At 43.8% G+C, this 15826-nt stretch overlaps 1 protein-coding gene across 1 annotated transcript in view; it reads left to right on the top strand.

The window, feature by feature from the left end:
- DNAH6 (dynein axonemal heavy chain 6) overlaps positions 1-15826 on the top strand; it is a 223692-nt gene that overhangs the window by 127708 nt on the left and 80158 nt on the right. Inside the window, exons 39-45 of the mRNA XM_036335492.1 lie at positions 1086-1243; positions 3152-3283; positions 5575-5746; positions 9854-10000; positions 11433-11506; positions 13284-13438; positions 13910-14141. Coding sequence (XP_036191385.1) covers positions 1086-1243; positions 3152-3283; positions 5575-5746; positions 9854-10000; positions 11433-11506; positions 13284-13438; positions 13910-14141 — 1070 coding nt within the window. The remainder of the gene's footprint in view (positions 1-1085; positions 1244-3151; positions 3284-5574; positions 5747-9853; positions 10001-11432; positions 11507-13283; positions 13439-13909; positions 14142-15826) is intronic.

Raw genomic sequence — 15826 nt, 5'->3', positions numbered from 1 at the left:
TGGGGTTATGCATATATGCATACCAGTTTGTTGGTTGATCTTTTCCCACCCACCCATCCTCCCCTGCCTTCCCTCTGGAGTCTGTTTGGTGCTTCTATGTCTTTGGATCTGTATTTGTTCATCAGTGTATGTTGCTCATTAGATTCCACATTTGAGTGAGATTATGTGGTACTTATCTTTCTCTGACTGGCTTATTTTGCTTAGCATAATGCTCTTCAGGTCCATCCATGCTGTTGCAAATGGTAAAAGTTCTTTTTTTTTTACAGCTGCATAGTATCCCATTGTGTAGATGTACCACCATTTTTATAATCCACTCATCTGCTGATGGGCACTTAGGCTGTTTCCAAATCTTAGCCAAGTCTTTATGAATGATTATCTTAGAAGCCCTCCCCACCTCCTGTCCTGCTTCTTGGTTTCCAGAGACTGGAGGATGGAGTGGGACACTGAGTTTGGCTCAGTGACCTTGGAATTGTCGAGTGCTGGATGCCAGCATGGGTTGGGTCACCTTCTCTGCTTACATTGTTTTCTTTTCTCTGTTATTACCCGCGCTTTTTTCTGAAAAGTGTGTCTATTGGTTTTCTTTGAGTTAAACATGGCCTCATCCAGCTCTGCTGTGCTGGATTTACTGTTGATGTGGTCTGGGTGTGTCTCAATGTCTAGCCCTATTTTCCCTGCAGAGGGTGGTGAGATGGCATTTCTAGGAAGAAGCCTTTGGAGTTCTGCTTCCTCTGTGGAAAGAAAATGTCCTTCCTCACCCCATGCTCAGGCCACACATTGGTGAGGGCAGTGGCTGGGATTGAGAGAGATCAGGAGAGCTGGCATCATTGTGCACCTCTGAGAGTGAGGGTGAGGCACATTATGACAAGTGGACATCACGGCCCAGGCCACGTCTCCCTGCAGGGGCCTGGATGGAGCCAGAGGGAGGTCTCTCCTCCTCGAGGCAGGTCTCTGCTAGGGCCTCTTCACTCCTGAGCTCATTATGACCTACGGGGTGTTCATTGAGTTCAAAGCCTTACCTAAACTCTGTTTTACGTTTTCCAAAGGCAAATCATAATGCTTAAATCAAATTCATTTTATTTACCCAGGAGCACCAAAAAACAAACGTATTGTGATTTTTGTTGATGATTTAAATATGCCCAGACTGGATCGCTATGGCTCTCAGCCTCCGATTGAATTACTTCGGCAGTATCAAGATTTTGGTGGATTTTATGACAGAAACAAACTCTTTTGGAAAGACATACAGGTTACTTTAGGTTTTAAATTACTTTGCATGTTTACATTTAAACAGCAAGGAAATATGATGTATTACAGTGATTTTCAACCTTTTTCATCTCATGGCACACATAAAGTACTAAAATTTTGCAACACACCAAAAAATATGTTATATTTTTGTCAATCTGACAAAAAATAGGCATAATTTTTATTGATTTACAAAAAATAATAATAGCAGTAATTACCTGCCTTTTTGCTCCAAAGTGATTTAAAAAACAATCAGTTGCCTATACTTGTATATAAGGATTTCTGGTATCAAGAATTAACTAATCAGATGCAGCCTTATTATGCAATGTGATCAATAAGATGAAATCCTATTATATGAACTATATGTTTATGGTTCAAGATATGGCTGTTGTCGGTTTTTCATTTGACAATCTAAGGGAAAAGAGGTCAGTGTCCCTGATTAAAAGAGTCAGGAATTGTTTTAAAAATTCTTTTGGCACACCACTGTGCCACAGAACACTGGTTGAAAACCACTGGGGTATTAGTTTGCTCAGGTCACCATAACAAAGTAGCTCAAATAACAAAAAGTTACTTTCTCACAATTCTAGAGGCTGAAAGTTCAAGATCAAGATGTCATCAGGGTTTGTTTATTCTAAGGCCTCTCTCTTTGGCTTACAGCTGACTGTCTTCTCCCTGTGCCTTCTCATAATCTTAACTGTGTACTCATCTGTGTTCAAACCTCCTCCTCTTATCAGGATACTAGTCATAATGGATTAGGGCTCTCTCTCTTGACCTCATTTTAAATTGATTACCTCTTTAAAGACTCTATCTCCAAATACAGTCACATTTTGAGATACTGAGCATTAGGGCATCAACATACGATTGGCCAGGAGGAAGAAGAGAAAGCCCATGACCTATGGCTTCAGTGTTTCCTATATGTGGTTCAATTAATCAGTCCACGTTGAGTTCTTGTCATGCTCAATTCAGGACATTCACAGACAAGGAGGCAGCCCGCACCTCCCAGAGGGTTCAGCTTTAGAGGGTAGATGGACATGTATTTATTAGGCAGGATGATAAATGGAGTTAGGAGGGCACGAGGGCTGGGGGCTGGGTTGAGGATGAGAGAAACCTTCCCAAAGGGGATGAGGTCAGAAGAGGGTTTTGCAGGCAGAGCATAGCAAAACAAGGAAAGGGAGCATTCTGCATCTCATAAGCAAGACATGTGGAACACCACGGTGGTGTGGAATGTGAACACCAAAGCAATGGGAATGCAGAGATCAGCCAAGGGGGCCATGGATCCAATGATGAGAAACATGGATTTATCCTCTAAGTGGGGGCGGGGGGCTTTGAAGGAAACGTTATGGGAACATCTCCTTGGCTGCAGGTGAGGGGTGGGCTAGAGACCAGAGGCCACTGCAATATCTTGTATTGATCTATTGATGAAATGTTACCAGAGGCTCTGAGGAACCTAACCATGTATTTCCCGTAGGAGCAATTATTCAGTGTGTGTTAATTCTGTGTTCCCAGTGACTTTATGGAACGCAAGTACCACAAATAATGAGAATCCACTGTATGGGTCAAGTTAGTATATGTTGAATGAATATATTTTAACTTAAGATAAAAATTCTTACAATGTTTTAAGATTAAGTTTTTGCATCGGCGTATTTATTTAAGGCAGGTGAGTTAGCTGGGTGACCTTGAGCGATTTAACTAGCCAGGGCCGCCTTCTTTTTTAACCTAAAAAATGGCGGTAACAATCGTGATCTCCTGGGGTTGCTGTGAAAACCAAGTCAGACAATGTGTTGGAAAACGTAATGCAATGCTTGCAAAGGGCAGGTTCTCAAAAATTGTTAGATCTGAGTCCTGCCGTTGGGAGGGACAGACCTCATCTTTCCCTTTGTTGGGTGACCCAAGTGGACTTCTCCCTGGACAGGATGTGACCATTGCATCAGCGTGTGCACCTCCAGGTGGTGGCCGCAACCCAGTGACCCCCCGCTTCATCCGACACTTCAGCATGCTGTGTCTCCCGATGCCCTCGGAGCACAGTCTGAAACAGATTTTCCAGGTGAGTGTTGACTTAAACGTAGGCAAGAAGGGAAAACATATTTGTTCCCAAACCACCATGATCAAGGCAGTCTGTCCTCTATCTGAACAGAAACCAGGTAAACACAGGGCCTCTGGTAGCTGGCAGGCATGCGCATCACCGTCCTCTGTGCCTGTGGTCTCACAGGTGGTTTTAGGAATGCAGAAAAGTTGTCAAATGCAGCCCCTACCTTTAATGAAGGCTGTACCCTGGGCCCTTGCCTTATAGTACTCTGTACCCAGTTCTCAGCAGAGCTCACCCACTGCCCAGCCCCACCTGTGTGCTCATTTTCGGCCTGACCACACCAGACACAATTCTGGTAGCCCCACAGGCCCCAGCTCAACACAACTCAGAATTCACCACCTCCAGGGCCACCATCACATCCAATAGAAATAACCACCCATGTTTCTCCCACCTGTACGACCTTCCTAAGAGCCACTTTCTCACCCTTTAAATGGGGCAGAGACCTATGCCTGCCCTGTAAGTGCTCAGCAGAATTGTTCCATGAATGGGAGGCATTATTTTGAATAGAATGATGGGGCGGGGGGGGGGCAGGATGGAGGGATACCATGAAAATGGCATAACTGGAGCAAGCATCCCATGTATATAAAATATATATAGTGAATTTTTTTATTTTATATATATTGGAATGGTCCTACTCAAAATGCAGACCATGTCGATAATGTTAAACTCACATTAGGGGCCCAGGAGGACAGGTACCACTAAAAGATAGTCTTCATAAGCTACTACAAGTGATGTCCAACAGAGGGGCTCACTGATAACAAACACTTCTGTTTATTTCAAAGTATCTCATATGTGAGCCCCAAATCTAAAGTCACAAGGATTGACTTGGAAGCATTGATATGTATTCTGTTGGCTTCTCCCACACATAATTCCAGGTTAATGGTGATGGGAATTTATTATAAAAATCTATAATGATTTTCCCCAGCAACTGGGGGCAAAGGGCCTAACTAATAAATATGTTCTTTCAGACTGTGGCAAGTTATATATGAGAAGACCAAAGATCTGTAAGAGCCTGATGGGAGGACTGATTTTAAGTGAAGTGGTCAGGGCAGACCTCTCTGAAGAGATGACATGTAACCTAAAACACAAAGGACGAGAAAGTCCTTCCCAAGCAGCCAGCCATGAGGCAGTGGGAGGGGGTACCATGTGCAGAGACCCTGAGGGAGGAGAGAGCATGGACTGGCTGGGGGGTGCAGTGCCTGATTTGCATAATTAAAGGTAACAGAAGGGAGACAGGAATCGAAATGGAGAGGTCAGGGGGAGATGGAGGGAGTGAAGAAGCGCAGATGAAAAAGAGTTGGTGCTGGGATGGGATAATGTCAAGGGAGAGAGACAGACTCGACACGTATATTCAGAATTGATGGTGAGGACAGAGAATGGGAGGTGCCCAAAGTGACCTCCAAATAACTGAGGGGGGGAACTGAAAGGCAGGGAGTCTGTGGTTATGGGTAAGTTGCACTTTAAATGCACATGAAGAGGGAAGTCTATGGCATTGTTGGTCATCCTATATAATTAAAGCCCAATATGCTAAGTGTCCGGTCGTCTGGTCAGCCATTCAACCAATCAAAGTATGATATGCTAATGAATGCTAAGGCCACTCAACCACTTGCTATGATGTGCACTGACCACCAGGGGGCAGATGCTCTGACCGGTAAGTTAGCTTGCTGCTGGGGTCTAGCTGATCGGGACTGAGCGAGACAGGCCAGACACGCCCTGGAGCCCTCCTGCGGTCCCTCTCTGGCTGGCCAACCTCCCATGTACCTCTCTGACCCTCATCGTGCACCAATGGGGTCCGTTGGCCTGGTCTGCACCCTCTAGCAATCCAGCTGAGGGACACCGCTGCCCCCCCCCCGCCCCCGAGTGCACAAATTTTGTGCACTGGGCCTCTAGTTTGCACATAAAAATCAAGGAGGACTTCAGTTTACTTCCACATGAGTCTGAGCCCTCCATGGCGACCTTCTGGATCCACAGTGAGCAGCAGTCTCTGTTACTCAAGAGTGAGTTGATGGTCCATTTGCTGGCCAGATAGGAATGCTGCCCAGGCATCTGCAGACCATCACAGAAGACAGGAGTGAGCCCATTCTTGAGAATGTATTCTGAAGTGAACAGAAGAGCTTAACACACAGAGGTCCTTGCATTGGAATTCACCCTCCTAGTTATTATTAGAAAAAGTATCATCAGATCTGGAACATTTGAAAGATACATTTTTGGTGGGAAAAAAAATCTAACCTATATGTTTCTGGTTCTAGGCCATCTTAAACGGCTTCCTATTTGACTTTCAACCAGCTGTCAAGCAAACCGCATCCAACATTGTCGAAGCCTCAGTTGAGATTTATAACAGAATGAGTGTTGATCTTCTGCCAACACCAGCCAAGTCCCATTACGTGTTCAACTTGAGGGATTTATCCAAATGTGTTCAAGGTAGTGTATGGACCCCTCATTCTCAGACCTTCACCCTCCCTGCATTTCTAGTCGCCCCAAGTCTCTTGGTAGAATTGTATGTACCCAGTGTCTATGACGCTGGAAATCACATTACATGTCCCTGTTCAGTCACTCTCCACCCCCACCGCAGGCTGACTACTTCGCAGCTTCCTTCAAACAGCCAACACACACTCCCATTTCTCACACCCAGCCCAGCCAAAGACCTTTCTTCATGTTTCACTGGAAAAAAAAAATAGAAGCAATCACACCAGAACTGCCTCATCTTCCAAATCTCTCAGGCAACCTGTATCTGCCTTCCCTCCTGCAGAGGCTGGGCCGTCCTTGCTGCTCTCAGTCCCCCTTGGGCCCTGAATCCCGGCCCCTCCTGCCTGGTCAAGGATTTTGTTGTTACCATTGCTGTTTCTTTTCTGCATCATCGGTGTTTCCTCTTCTATGGAATCATTCCTAACAGCATAAAAACCTGCCACAATACTTCCCATCTTACTGGATCATTCTCTTTGGGAACTATATTGCCCTGCTGCTACCTCCGCATTTCCTCTGCTCCTTCTAAAAAGACCCCTTAAAGCGTGGTCTCACCTCACTGTCTCCCTACTTCCTCCAGTCCCAGTCTTTAGTATATTCCAGCTAAGCATTTATATTTGACACTGCACTGAACTACTCTTCGCTGCCTCCCTCTCTTGTCCAGTCCATCAATCAACTCTCAGTCTGAACATTAATCTCTCAGCAGTGTTGGCACAACCCTCCCCTCCCTCTCTCTTGAAGCCCTTCTTTCTCATACCTCCTAGGGCACCCACTCTCTGGGGCTCCCTCCTCTCTCTCTGGCTACTGCTGCTCAGTTTCTTTGATTGCTGTCTCTCTTCTTCCCAACCTCTAAATGTTGGGATGCCCCAGAGTTCTTACTTCAGTCCTTTTTTTATTATTATTTTGTTAATCCTCACCCAAGGATATTTTTACCACTGATTTTTAGAGAGAGTGGAAGGGAGGGGGAGAGACACAGACAGAAAAACATCGATGTGAGAGAAACACATCAGTTGGTTGCCTCCTGGTTGCCTCCCCCACATGCCCCAACCAGGCTCAAGGATCAAGCCTGGGATCGGATCAAGTCTGAGGTATGTGCCCTTGACCGTAATCAAACCTGGGACCCTTTAGTCCGTGGGCCAACGCTTTGTCCACTGAGCCAAACCAGCTAGGGCTTTTTTTTTTTTCATTTGAAATCAGAGCTTTATGATAACAGTTATGTTTCTTTTTTTTTTCATTTTTATTGTTGAAAGTATTTTCCCCCGCTTGGTCACCTCCACCCCTATCCTTCCCCCCCCCCCCACCCAAGGCTTTCGCTGAACTACCAAATTGCCTGCCCATGGGTTATGTATATATGCATCTAAGTTCTTTGGTTAATATCTTCACCCCCCAGCTTTCCTCTGAGATCCATCAGTCCTCTCTCTATTTTATCTACACACACTGCCTAGGGAATTCAGTCAATTCTATGATCTTAAATGCATCTATTTAGAGATGCTTGAATGTCTACCGCCAGCTTCCCCTCTCCCTTAAGTGTCTGATTTGTATCTTCCACTCCTTTCTCAACAACCTCACTTAGAAACCCAGTTGTAGTTCTTAAACTTGGCACGTCTGAATTCTTGCTTTATGCCTCCTTTCCATCCAGGTGTACCCCGGCCCAGATAAGGGGACTAAAACTAGTTGCTCTGGCCAAGAGCCCTGAAGCATCTTGGATTGTTCTCATTTCTCATTGACTCCCATCCACTCCATCAACATCCCCGATGGCTTTATCTTCAAAATATATCCCAAATCCAACCATGGCTTACCACTCCATCCACACCCACTCTAGCCCAAACTACCGTCATGTCTCACCAGGATTTCTAACAGCAAGCACCCCTTATCTGTCTCTGGCCTCCTGCTTCCAGGCTGCCCACTTACCCATGTTAAACCTAGCTCTTAAACACATGGCAGAGGTATACCCTGCTCAGTGTCCCAAGGCTGCTTCCCCATCACCTGCCATGGGACTGAGGTTCTGTTAGATCAGCAACCAGCAGCCTCCTGCCTTCATTGTCTACCACTTTCCTCCTGGCGGCTGCCACCTCCTTGCTGTTCCTGAAATAGGGCCTGCCTAGGGGCCTCTGTACTTCCTGTGGGATGCTCTTGCATCAGATATCCACATGACTCGCTTCCTCTGTTCAAATGTCACCTTCTCCTCTTCCCCTCTATGTCCCTTCATAGCACTTACTACCTGAAATCATACCCTAGATGTTTATCTGCACACATGTTTATGTCTGTCTTTCCCAATAGAAAGTCAGCTTCATTAGAGCTGTTTGTTCAGCTCACTCATGCCTGGCACTGAATGAATGAATGTCATAGAATGTCAGAACTGAGAGAAATCTTTTACAATATCTAGACAACTCCTCACCTTATTTTGTGTACAAGGACATCAATTTTCAGTGATTTTCCCTGTTCCTATCCAGTGCTGACTCTCTGTCCATTTCTCTTGTTTAGACATCACTGACTATTTTATTCTCAACAAAGATTCAAACAGACTAAAATGCATAAGTATATTTTAAATATCTATGAAGTGCCGTAAGTGAAAGCTATCAAGCACTCCTGTGTAAAGCAATGACTGGCCTCTCTGAAATCCTGCTCCCTCTTTTGTCCTCATCAGAATCTAATTCATTACAAAACACTGAAGAGATCTGTTGTTTATTACAAAGGCAGGGAATGAGCCAGGAGGCAATGGCTGACAGCAGAAGCTGAGGCTTGGCTTTAAGAACCCTGACCATCCCGTGTGGCCCTCACCTCCCTTTTGCTCAGTTCTCACCACAGGTCCCTCATCTTTCCAACTCCCATTCCGATGGCTCTGCAATTCTCTTTTCCTTTTCCTGCCCCCGTAACCTTCAAGAGCCCAGGACTCTTGCGGCTGGCACAGCATCCTTGCCACAGGATGGCACAATAACTGGTACTCCTCCTCCACTAAGATTTTACCCTCCGACCCAGCTTCGTCCTGGAATTCATGAACTAGTTTTCCATAGGAGATGTTGGAGCATGGCTTAGTTTCCTTAGTGATTGCTTTGGACCCACTTTCTGGTCCTCAGACATTGTCTGATCTAGTCATTTATGTATCATCCTTCCCTGTTGCCTTTCTATGCCTACGTTTTAGATAATTTCTGAGCCTCAAAGTTCAGGATGCGTTTTATCTCCGACAATGATACGTCATAGAGTATCCAGGAAGTTCCAAATTTGAATATCTTTTCCCTTGTCCTCACATTTTATCAAAATATCCTAGAAATGCCCTTATTCCTACAAATATTAGCTGAAAATAATTAAATTTTTAACCATTTCAAGAAACATATATCACACACACACACATGCATGTGCAATGTGAGCTGCAAAAAAAACCCCACTATCTATAGAAATCCCCCATTATCCCAAAGCGGCATGGATGCTGCCAGCCATGCCGTAAGGTGCCTTCTGTCAGCCGTGCACCAGCGCTTATGGTAGAGACTCCCCGTCCCCCTCTGCACACTGTGAGGAGCCCCGGGGAAGGGTCCCACAGAGAATGAACACTTCTGTACATCACTGCTTTTGTTGTGACTTGAAATTATTAAAACTGTGTTTGCAGTAACAATTTATATTAATACAAAGAGTACTCAGAATAATTTGAGTAGAAGCCAGAAGGATGAGAACTGAACATTGAGAAAGAATAAGAGAGGACATTGATGTTTTGAAAACAGTGTAAAGGTCGGGAGGGGGAAGTTGCTTGATGAAAATACAGATTTTAAAGCGACGCTCCTCACTTAATGTACTACAACTGAATGTAATGATGAGATGAACATTGGTTACACTTCACCTGTTCAGGGAAAGAAACACAAAGCAAGAAAAAAAAATGTTGGCAAGTAATGTGTCCCAGTTTTACTTTCAAAAAACGAGGTCACTGTTACTACATGTGTATATCCACAGGCAAAGCACCCATTGCTGGTAGTGTGGGGATCAAGTTGGACTTAAGGATCTTCTAGGTCATAAAACTAATACTATATGTTCCAGAAATGTCCAATTTTTCTTCTTTCCTTTTCTTAAAAACAGGTATCCTCCAGTGTGATTCAACAACAATAAGAGAAGAAATACAGATATTTAGACTCTTTTGCCATGAGTGTCAAAGAGTCTTCCATGATCGCCTGATTAATAATGAAGACAAGCAGTATTTCCATTCTATTTTGACAGAAATGGCCAGTAAGTGTTAATCTTTATTTAGCAGCTCTCTTTTTTTTTTAGTAGAAAAGCAATTTGGTTTCTATAAAGGAAAATTAAAATGATCTTATATAGGGTAAAACAAAGTGAATTTTAGTCATTCCTAAGTAAGTTTTTTTTCAATGCCTCAAATATATAAAACTAGGGGCCCAGTGCACAAATTCATGCACCTTGAAAGGAACTGTGGGCCGCAAGGCTGCAGTGGGCACAGGGGCAGGTCTCGGCCCATCCTCCGTGCCCCCACTCTGCCCCTCCCACCATGGGCCCTGGTCCTCTGTCTGCCGGCAGCCCCATTCCAGCCACTGCTTCCATGCACTGATGGCCCCGCCCCTCTTGCACCCACTGACAGTGGGGCCAGCAGCAGGTGTAAGTGGGGCTGTCAGTGGGTGCAAGTGGTTCTGCTGCCCTGATCATCCCTCAGGAGCAGGAAGAGGTGGAGAAGCCCTCAGGGGTGATCGGGGCTGGTAGCCACCACTCGCACCCGCTGATGGCACTGAGCAATCGGGACCGGCGCTGTGTGCTGGCAGCCAATGCGAGTGGGGGCTCTGGCGCTGACTGCAGGTGCAAGCGGGGCTGTCGCCAGCAGTGGGTGCAAGCAGCAGCTGCAGGCCCAAATTGCCCCTCAGGAGCAGGGGAAGGTAGAGAAGCTCTCAGGGGTGATCAGGGCCAGCAGCCACTCCTCGCACCCGCTGATGGTGCTGAGCAATCAGGATCGGTGCTGAGCTCCAGGCGCTGGCAGCTAGTGCGAGCAGCAGCTCCGGAGCTGACAGCGGGTGTGAGCAGGACTGGTGCAAGTGCCAGGTGGGACCACGGCGCATGGGAACAAAGAATTTTCAGTAACCACAGAGGCTCACCCCAGTGACAGCAGCCAGCACCCCGCCTTGGTCTGGCATCCCCCACTCACCTGCTCCACCATCCCGCCACGGCTGATACCCACCTTGTTCTGCACTGTGCTGCCTGCTGCCAACACCTGCCATGTTCCACGCGCACCCCCTGGTGGTCAGCGCACGTCATAGCAACCAGTTGTTCAGTTGTTCCACTGTTCAGTCTATTTGCATATTAGCCTTTTATTATATAGGATATATGAAATACTATACAATTCATTGTATTGAAATTCAAGAAGGTTTAATATATTAAATTAACTATAGAATTTTAAGTAGAGGAGAGAATTTAGAAGAAACATTTTGTCTGATAAGAAGCCAGGATATTTCTAAAATATGTCTTATTAATTTGTATTCCATATCTATTATTTAATAAAATGATTATTAATATTTTATATTCTTAACCTTAAACATGGGAGATTATCAACCAAACTAAAGTGGTACAGTATTAACATGGCTTTCCCTCAGGTTCATTTATATTAATTAAGGCTTCTACGTAAATAGCTAATATTTTGATTTTGTGTTTTGAATAGACAAATATTTTGGAATTGCAATTGGCCTGGAATATTTTTTGACTAAGCCCATCCTATTTGGAGATTTCATTAAGGCAAGTATATTCTAATGACTTGGGACTACATCTGAAGATTATAATTATATAAGTGTTACAATTATAAACCTTATAATTTGAAAATTATAAAGTTCAGGTTCACATTCTACATGAACTTTACACCTGTGAAGATTAAAGATGTAGACTAGGGGTCAGCAAGCTATGGCCCATAGGCCCAATCAGCCTTCTGCCCATTTTTGTAAATAAAGTTCTATAGTAGTACAGCCACACAATTCCACTTATACTATTTATGGGGTTACTTTTGCATTACAAGGCAGAATAGTAACAGAGACTATATGGCCTGCAAAGCCTAAAATATTTACTATCTGGCCCTTTAGAGAAAAAGATTGCTGACTCCTGATCTAGTTACATTCATTTTGATAATAGTTTGAATCAGAGACCCATCAGGTATTTAATTGGTAAGGAGGTTTAGTCTCTTAACTCAGGACTGGACTCCCCCTGACTGCATGTACCTGTGCATCCTATGTTCAAATGTTTCCAGCAATGGGAAGCTCACTGGTGAGCAGTGCTGCCCTCTTCATTTTAGAGGAGCTCTAATTCACAGCAAAATTTTCCTTGTTTTAAGTTCCTCAAGTCTGTTGCCCCAATAGCATCCACATATGGGCCCTAATTTTACCCTCTAGACCTGCCTAAAATAAGTCTTCCACCTAAGCACCCTGCCATTGTTGACAGACAGCTGTCTTGTTTAACAAGTTGACACTTTGGGTTCACCATTCTTAGTGTCTGTGAGAGAGAAAAGCCATACCTCCATTGTTCACCCTAAATCCTAGCATGGAGCTAGTCACTGCTGATTAAACAGGTGAATGAACTCATCTTTGTATTATACGTATGCAATCCCTCATCACTCTGATAACCCCTGACAAGTAAAAAGGAGAAACCATTGATTTGTATAAAATATATTTATTTAAATGTGACATTAAACACAAAGTCCAAAGTTTGTTTTCAAGTAGGGTTATATTTCTTTTGTGTTTCTAGTGATATTATTATCAAACTAGAGGCCTGATGCATGAAATTCTTGTAAGGGGCTTGGCCCTCGCAGCCTCAGCTTCATCTGGAAAGTCATCTGGATGGTCGTTCTGCTTTTTGGTCTAATTAGCATATTAGCTCTTTATTATATAGGATGGAGGAATAAAGCAAAGGAAAAGAACAGTTGGATTCTTCTTGCATTGCCAAAGGGCATTTTAGTCAAAGTTACCAAATGAACATGCCCCCAGGGCAGCTGCTGAAACAAATAAAAGACATCATCAATAGGTCCAAACAAGACCTCAGTTCCCTATTGTTTATACCACATTTCATCCTCAATGATTTATTCATTGGGTAGCCGCTGTGTAGAAACTACGTGCAGTTCTGGTGTGATTTTATAACCCTAACAGTCTGCCAGGCATCATTTTCAACTCATTTCGTTTTTCTGAAGTCAACAGCCTAGGAAGAAAATTATGAAACCAGAGTCATGGATAGTAAGAAAATGTTTAAATGTATGCCTGAGCTCCTGTGTCAATTTTATTGCAAACAAAACTGAAATCCCAATATACTAGTTGAAAAAGTTAAATGAAATGGATTTTCCCCTAGTCACAAAAATCTGAGTTTCCTTAGTCCCAGTTCCCTTGTTTTGAAAACCCTTCTAGCATATATGTAAGCAAATGATTAAATAACAACATAGATAAAATAATGTTCCCTGCTAAGGTCATGTGTGGTATATATATTTCTGTATCATAATTTATTCAACTCATTTCTTCTCCTATAAATCATCTTATAGTTTGGAGCAGATAAGTCTGATCGGATTTATAATGACTTGCCTGATATGGAGAAAATCGCAAATGTTCTCCAGGACTATCTTGATGACTATAACCTTACAAATCCCAAAGAAGTGAAGTTGGTGTTCTTCCAGGATGCGATAGAACACGTTACCAGGTAGAGTGCTAAAAGGTGCCCCATAAGACATCATTCTAATTTGTTTTGTATTAAAATGTAAGGGTTAAGCTGTGCCAAATTCTTTACATAGATACTAGATGGACAAATGTCTATAACAAATCCTGGTATAATTTAAGTTAGTTTTGAAATATTTTACATATATATGTATGAACTTTCTATGGAATCCCCAAGGTTGTTATTTTTTGCTAAACTTTAATAGATTGTTTTTTGTTTTAAATGTCATGGATCATTACAAAAAAGGGTCTAATAAGGTTCACAGAGGTACAAGTATAGTATAACAAGGCTGATTATATGCATGCCTAAAGAAAGAGGTGTTCAAGGTTATAGAAAAAACAAGTTAATGCAGGGATGACACTCGGTTGGCCGCCAGCCTTCCACGCTGGGGCAGGCCCTCTGAGAAGCCACATCTGTCCAGTTGAAATAGCTCTTTCTTTGCTTTGCTTCCTGCAGAATTGCCCGCATGATTCGTCAGGAGAGAGGCAACGCCCTGCTTGTCGGAGTAGGAGGCACCGGAAAGCAGTCTCTCACAAGACTTGCGGCTCACATATGTGGTTACAAATGTTTACAGATTGAACTGAGTCGGGGATATAATTATGAGAGTTTTCATGAAGACCTGAGGAAGTTGTACAAACTGGCTGGTGTGGAGGACAAGAACATGGTTTTCCTCTTCACAGACACACAGGTACCTATTTCAGTATCCAAAGTATCAGAACAGGAAAGGGTTACAATCACGTATGTGCCCGAATAGTTTTATGATGCAGCTCAGGGGCTTGTTCCCTCAGATAACAAGTGTCTTGGCTCTTGTAAAAGACTTTTATAGCACATTTTTTATTTCTTTTACCAACTATTATTTCCCCCTTTAAATTCTAAGTAAGTAAATATCATCAGAGGTTAAGGGAGTGAGACTATTTCTGTAGAGGTAGATCTAAGAAAGGAATTCCTTAAGTGAAATCAATTAGGGAAGTAGGCTTTTCTCAAGAAAAGGAAAAAATAACAGCTATGTGTTTGGGTTAAATTAACTTAAAAATTAAAATAGGATTTACATCTGTCTACAACAACCATTTTCACTGATTTAAATTTATTTTATAGTAGAGAATTTTCTACATTCACTACACTTGCATATCTTAACATTAGGAGTGGGGCGGGTAGGGGGAACCTTTATAGAAATTAGCCAGGGAATAAGAAAGCAATAGATCTGATGCATAAATATTTTAAAGTTCATTTTATTTTTAAAAACACATATAAATGGGATTAAGTCCATTCATAAAATGGGGAAAAATTTTTAACATCTGTGACATGCAGTAAGTTCATATCTGAGTATGTAAATATTGTTTACAAATAAGAAACACGCCTAGTCAAATGTGTGCCCATCACTGGCTCTGACCTACGCCTATGCCTACCCTGGTTCCTAGCCACAGGACTTGGAGGCACGGCTGAGGACCCAAGTACTCCTTGCCGCCAGGGCAGACCCCCTGCAGTGCTGACCGAGATACACATAATTGTTGACACTGTGGGCCCCAGTGACCTGAGCCAGAGGCATAACACTACCACCCCAGACCCCCTGCTATCAAATACCTCTACCCTTGCCCTCCTGTGCTATACCACCAGCCAGGGGTCATAGCAAACCCCAGGGTGCCCCTAACCACAGGTGAAAGAAAGTCTTCCCTCACCAAAGTCAGCCCGTGAAGTCTGGAAGAGGTGACCGCTTCCTCAAATGTGCAGACACCTAAGTAGAGCTACAGAGTTCATGAAGAATCAGGGAAACATGACTCCACCGAAGGAATACAATAAGCCTCCCACGACTGGCCCCAAAGAAATGGAGATCCACAAATTTCCCCACAAAAAATTTGAAATAGTTGTCCTAAAGATGCTAAGAGAGCTACATGAGAATGCAGATAAACAATCTAACAATATCAGGAGAATAACATCAGAACAAAATTATGGAGTGGGGACGTCACCAAGATGGTGGCATATATAGGTTGTTCCCAATTTTACTCCATCCCCCCCCCCCAAAAAAAATAACTATCAACTATTCATGGACAAGATACCACTGAGAAAACCTAGAACAAGGGGCAGAGGCTGAATCACCCCGCTGGGCACCACAGAGATGAGGACGGACTGCATTAAAAGGTAACGGAGTGGCTACATGCTGGTGCAGCGTCACACCAGGAGGTCTCCCCTGAGCCTACAGCTCCTCCAGTGAGACGAGAGAGCCCAGGTGGAATGCCAGGGTATGCTGCCTTGTGGAGCGCTTCTTGGGAGGTCCACTGCAGTCTCACATCATGGGGACAGCGGGGGAATCTGCAGGCCTTGACCACTGAGTGGTTGGGGGGACTCACAACCATCAGCACTTGGAACTTGGCAGAC

Source organism: Myotis myotis, unplaced genomic scaffold (assembly GCF_014108235.1).
Source record: "Myotis myotis isolate mMyoMyo1 unplaced genomic scaffold, mMyoMyo1.p scaffold_m19_p_14, whole genome shotgun sequence".
Classification (NCBI taxonomy): domain Eukaryota; kingdom Metazoa; phylum Chordata; class Mammalia; order Chiroptera; family Vespertilionidae; genus Myotis; species Myotis myotis.
Note: the sequence above shows the minus strand (reverse complement) of the source record. Positions and strands in the feature narration are given on the sequence as shown.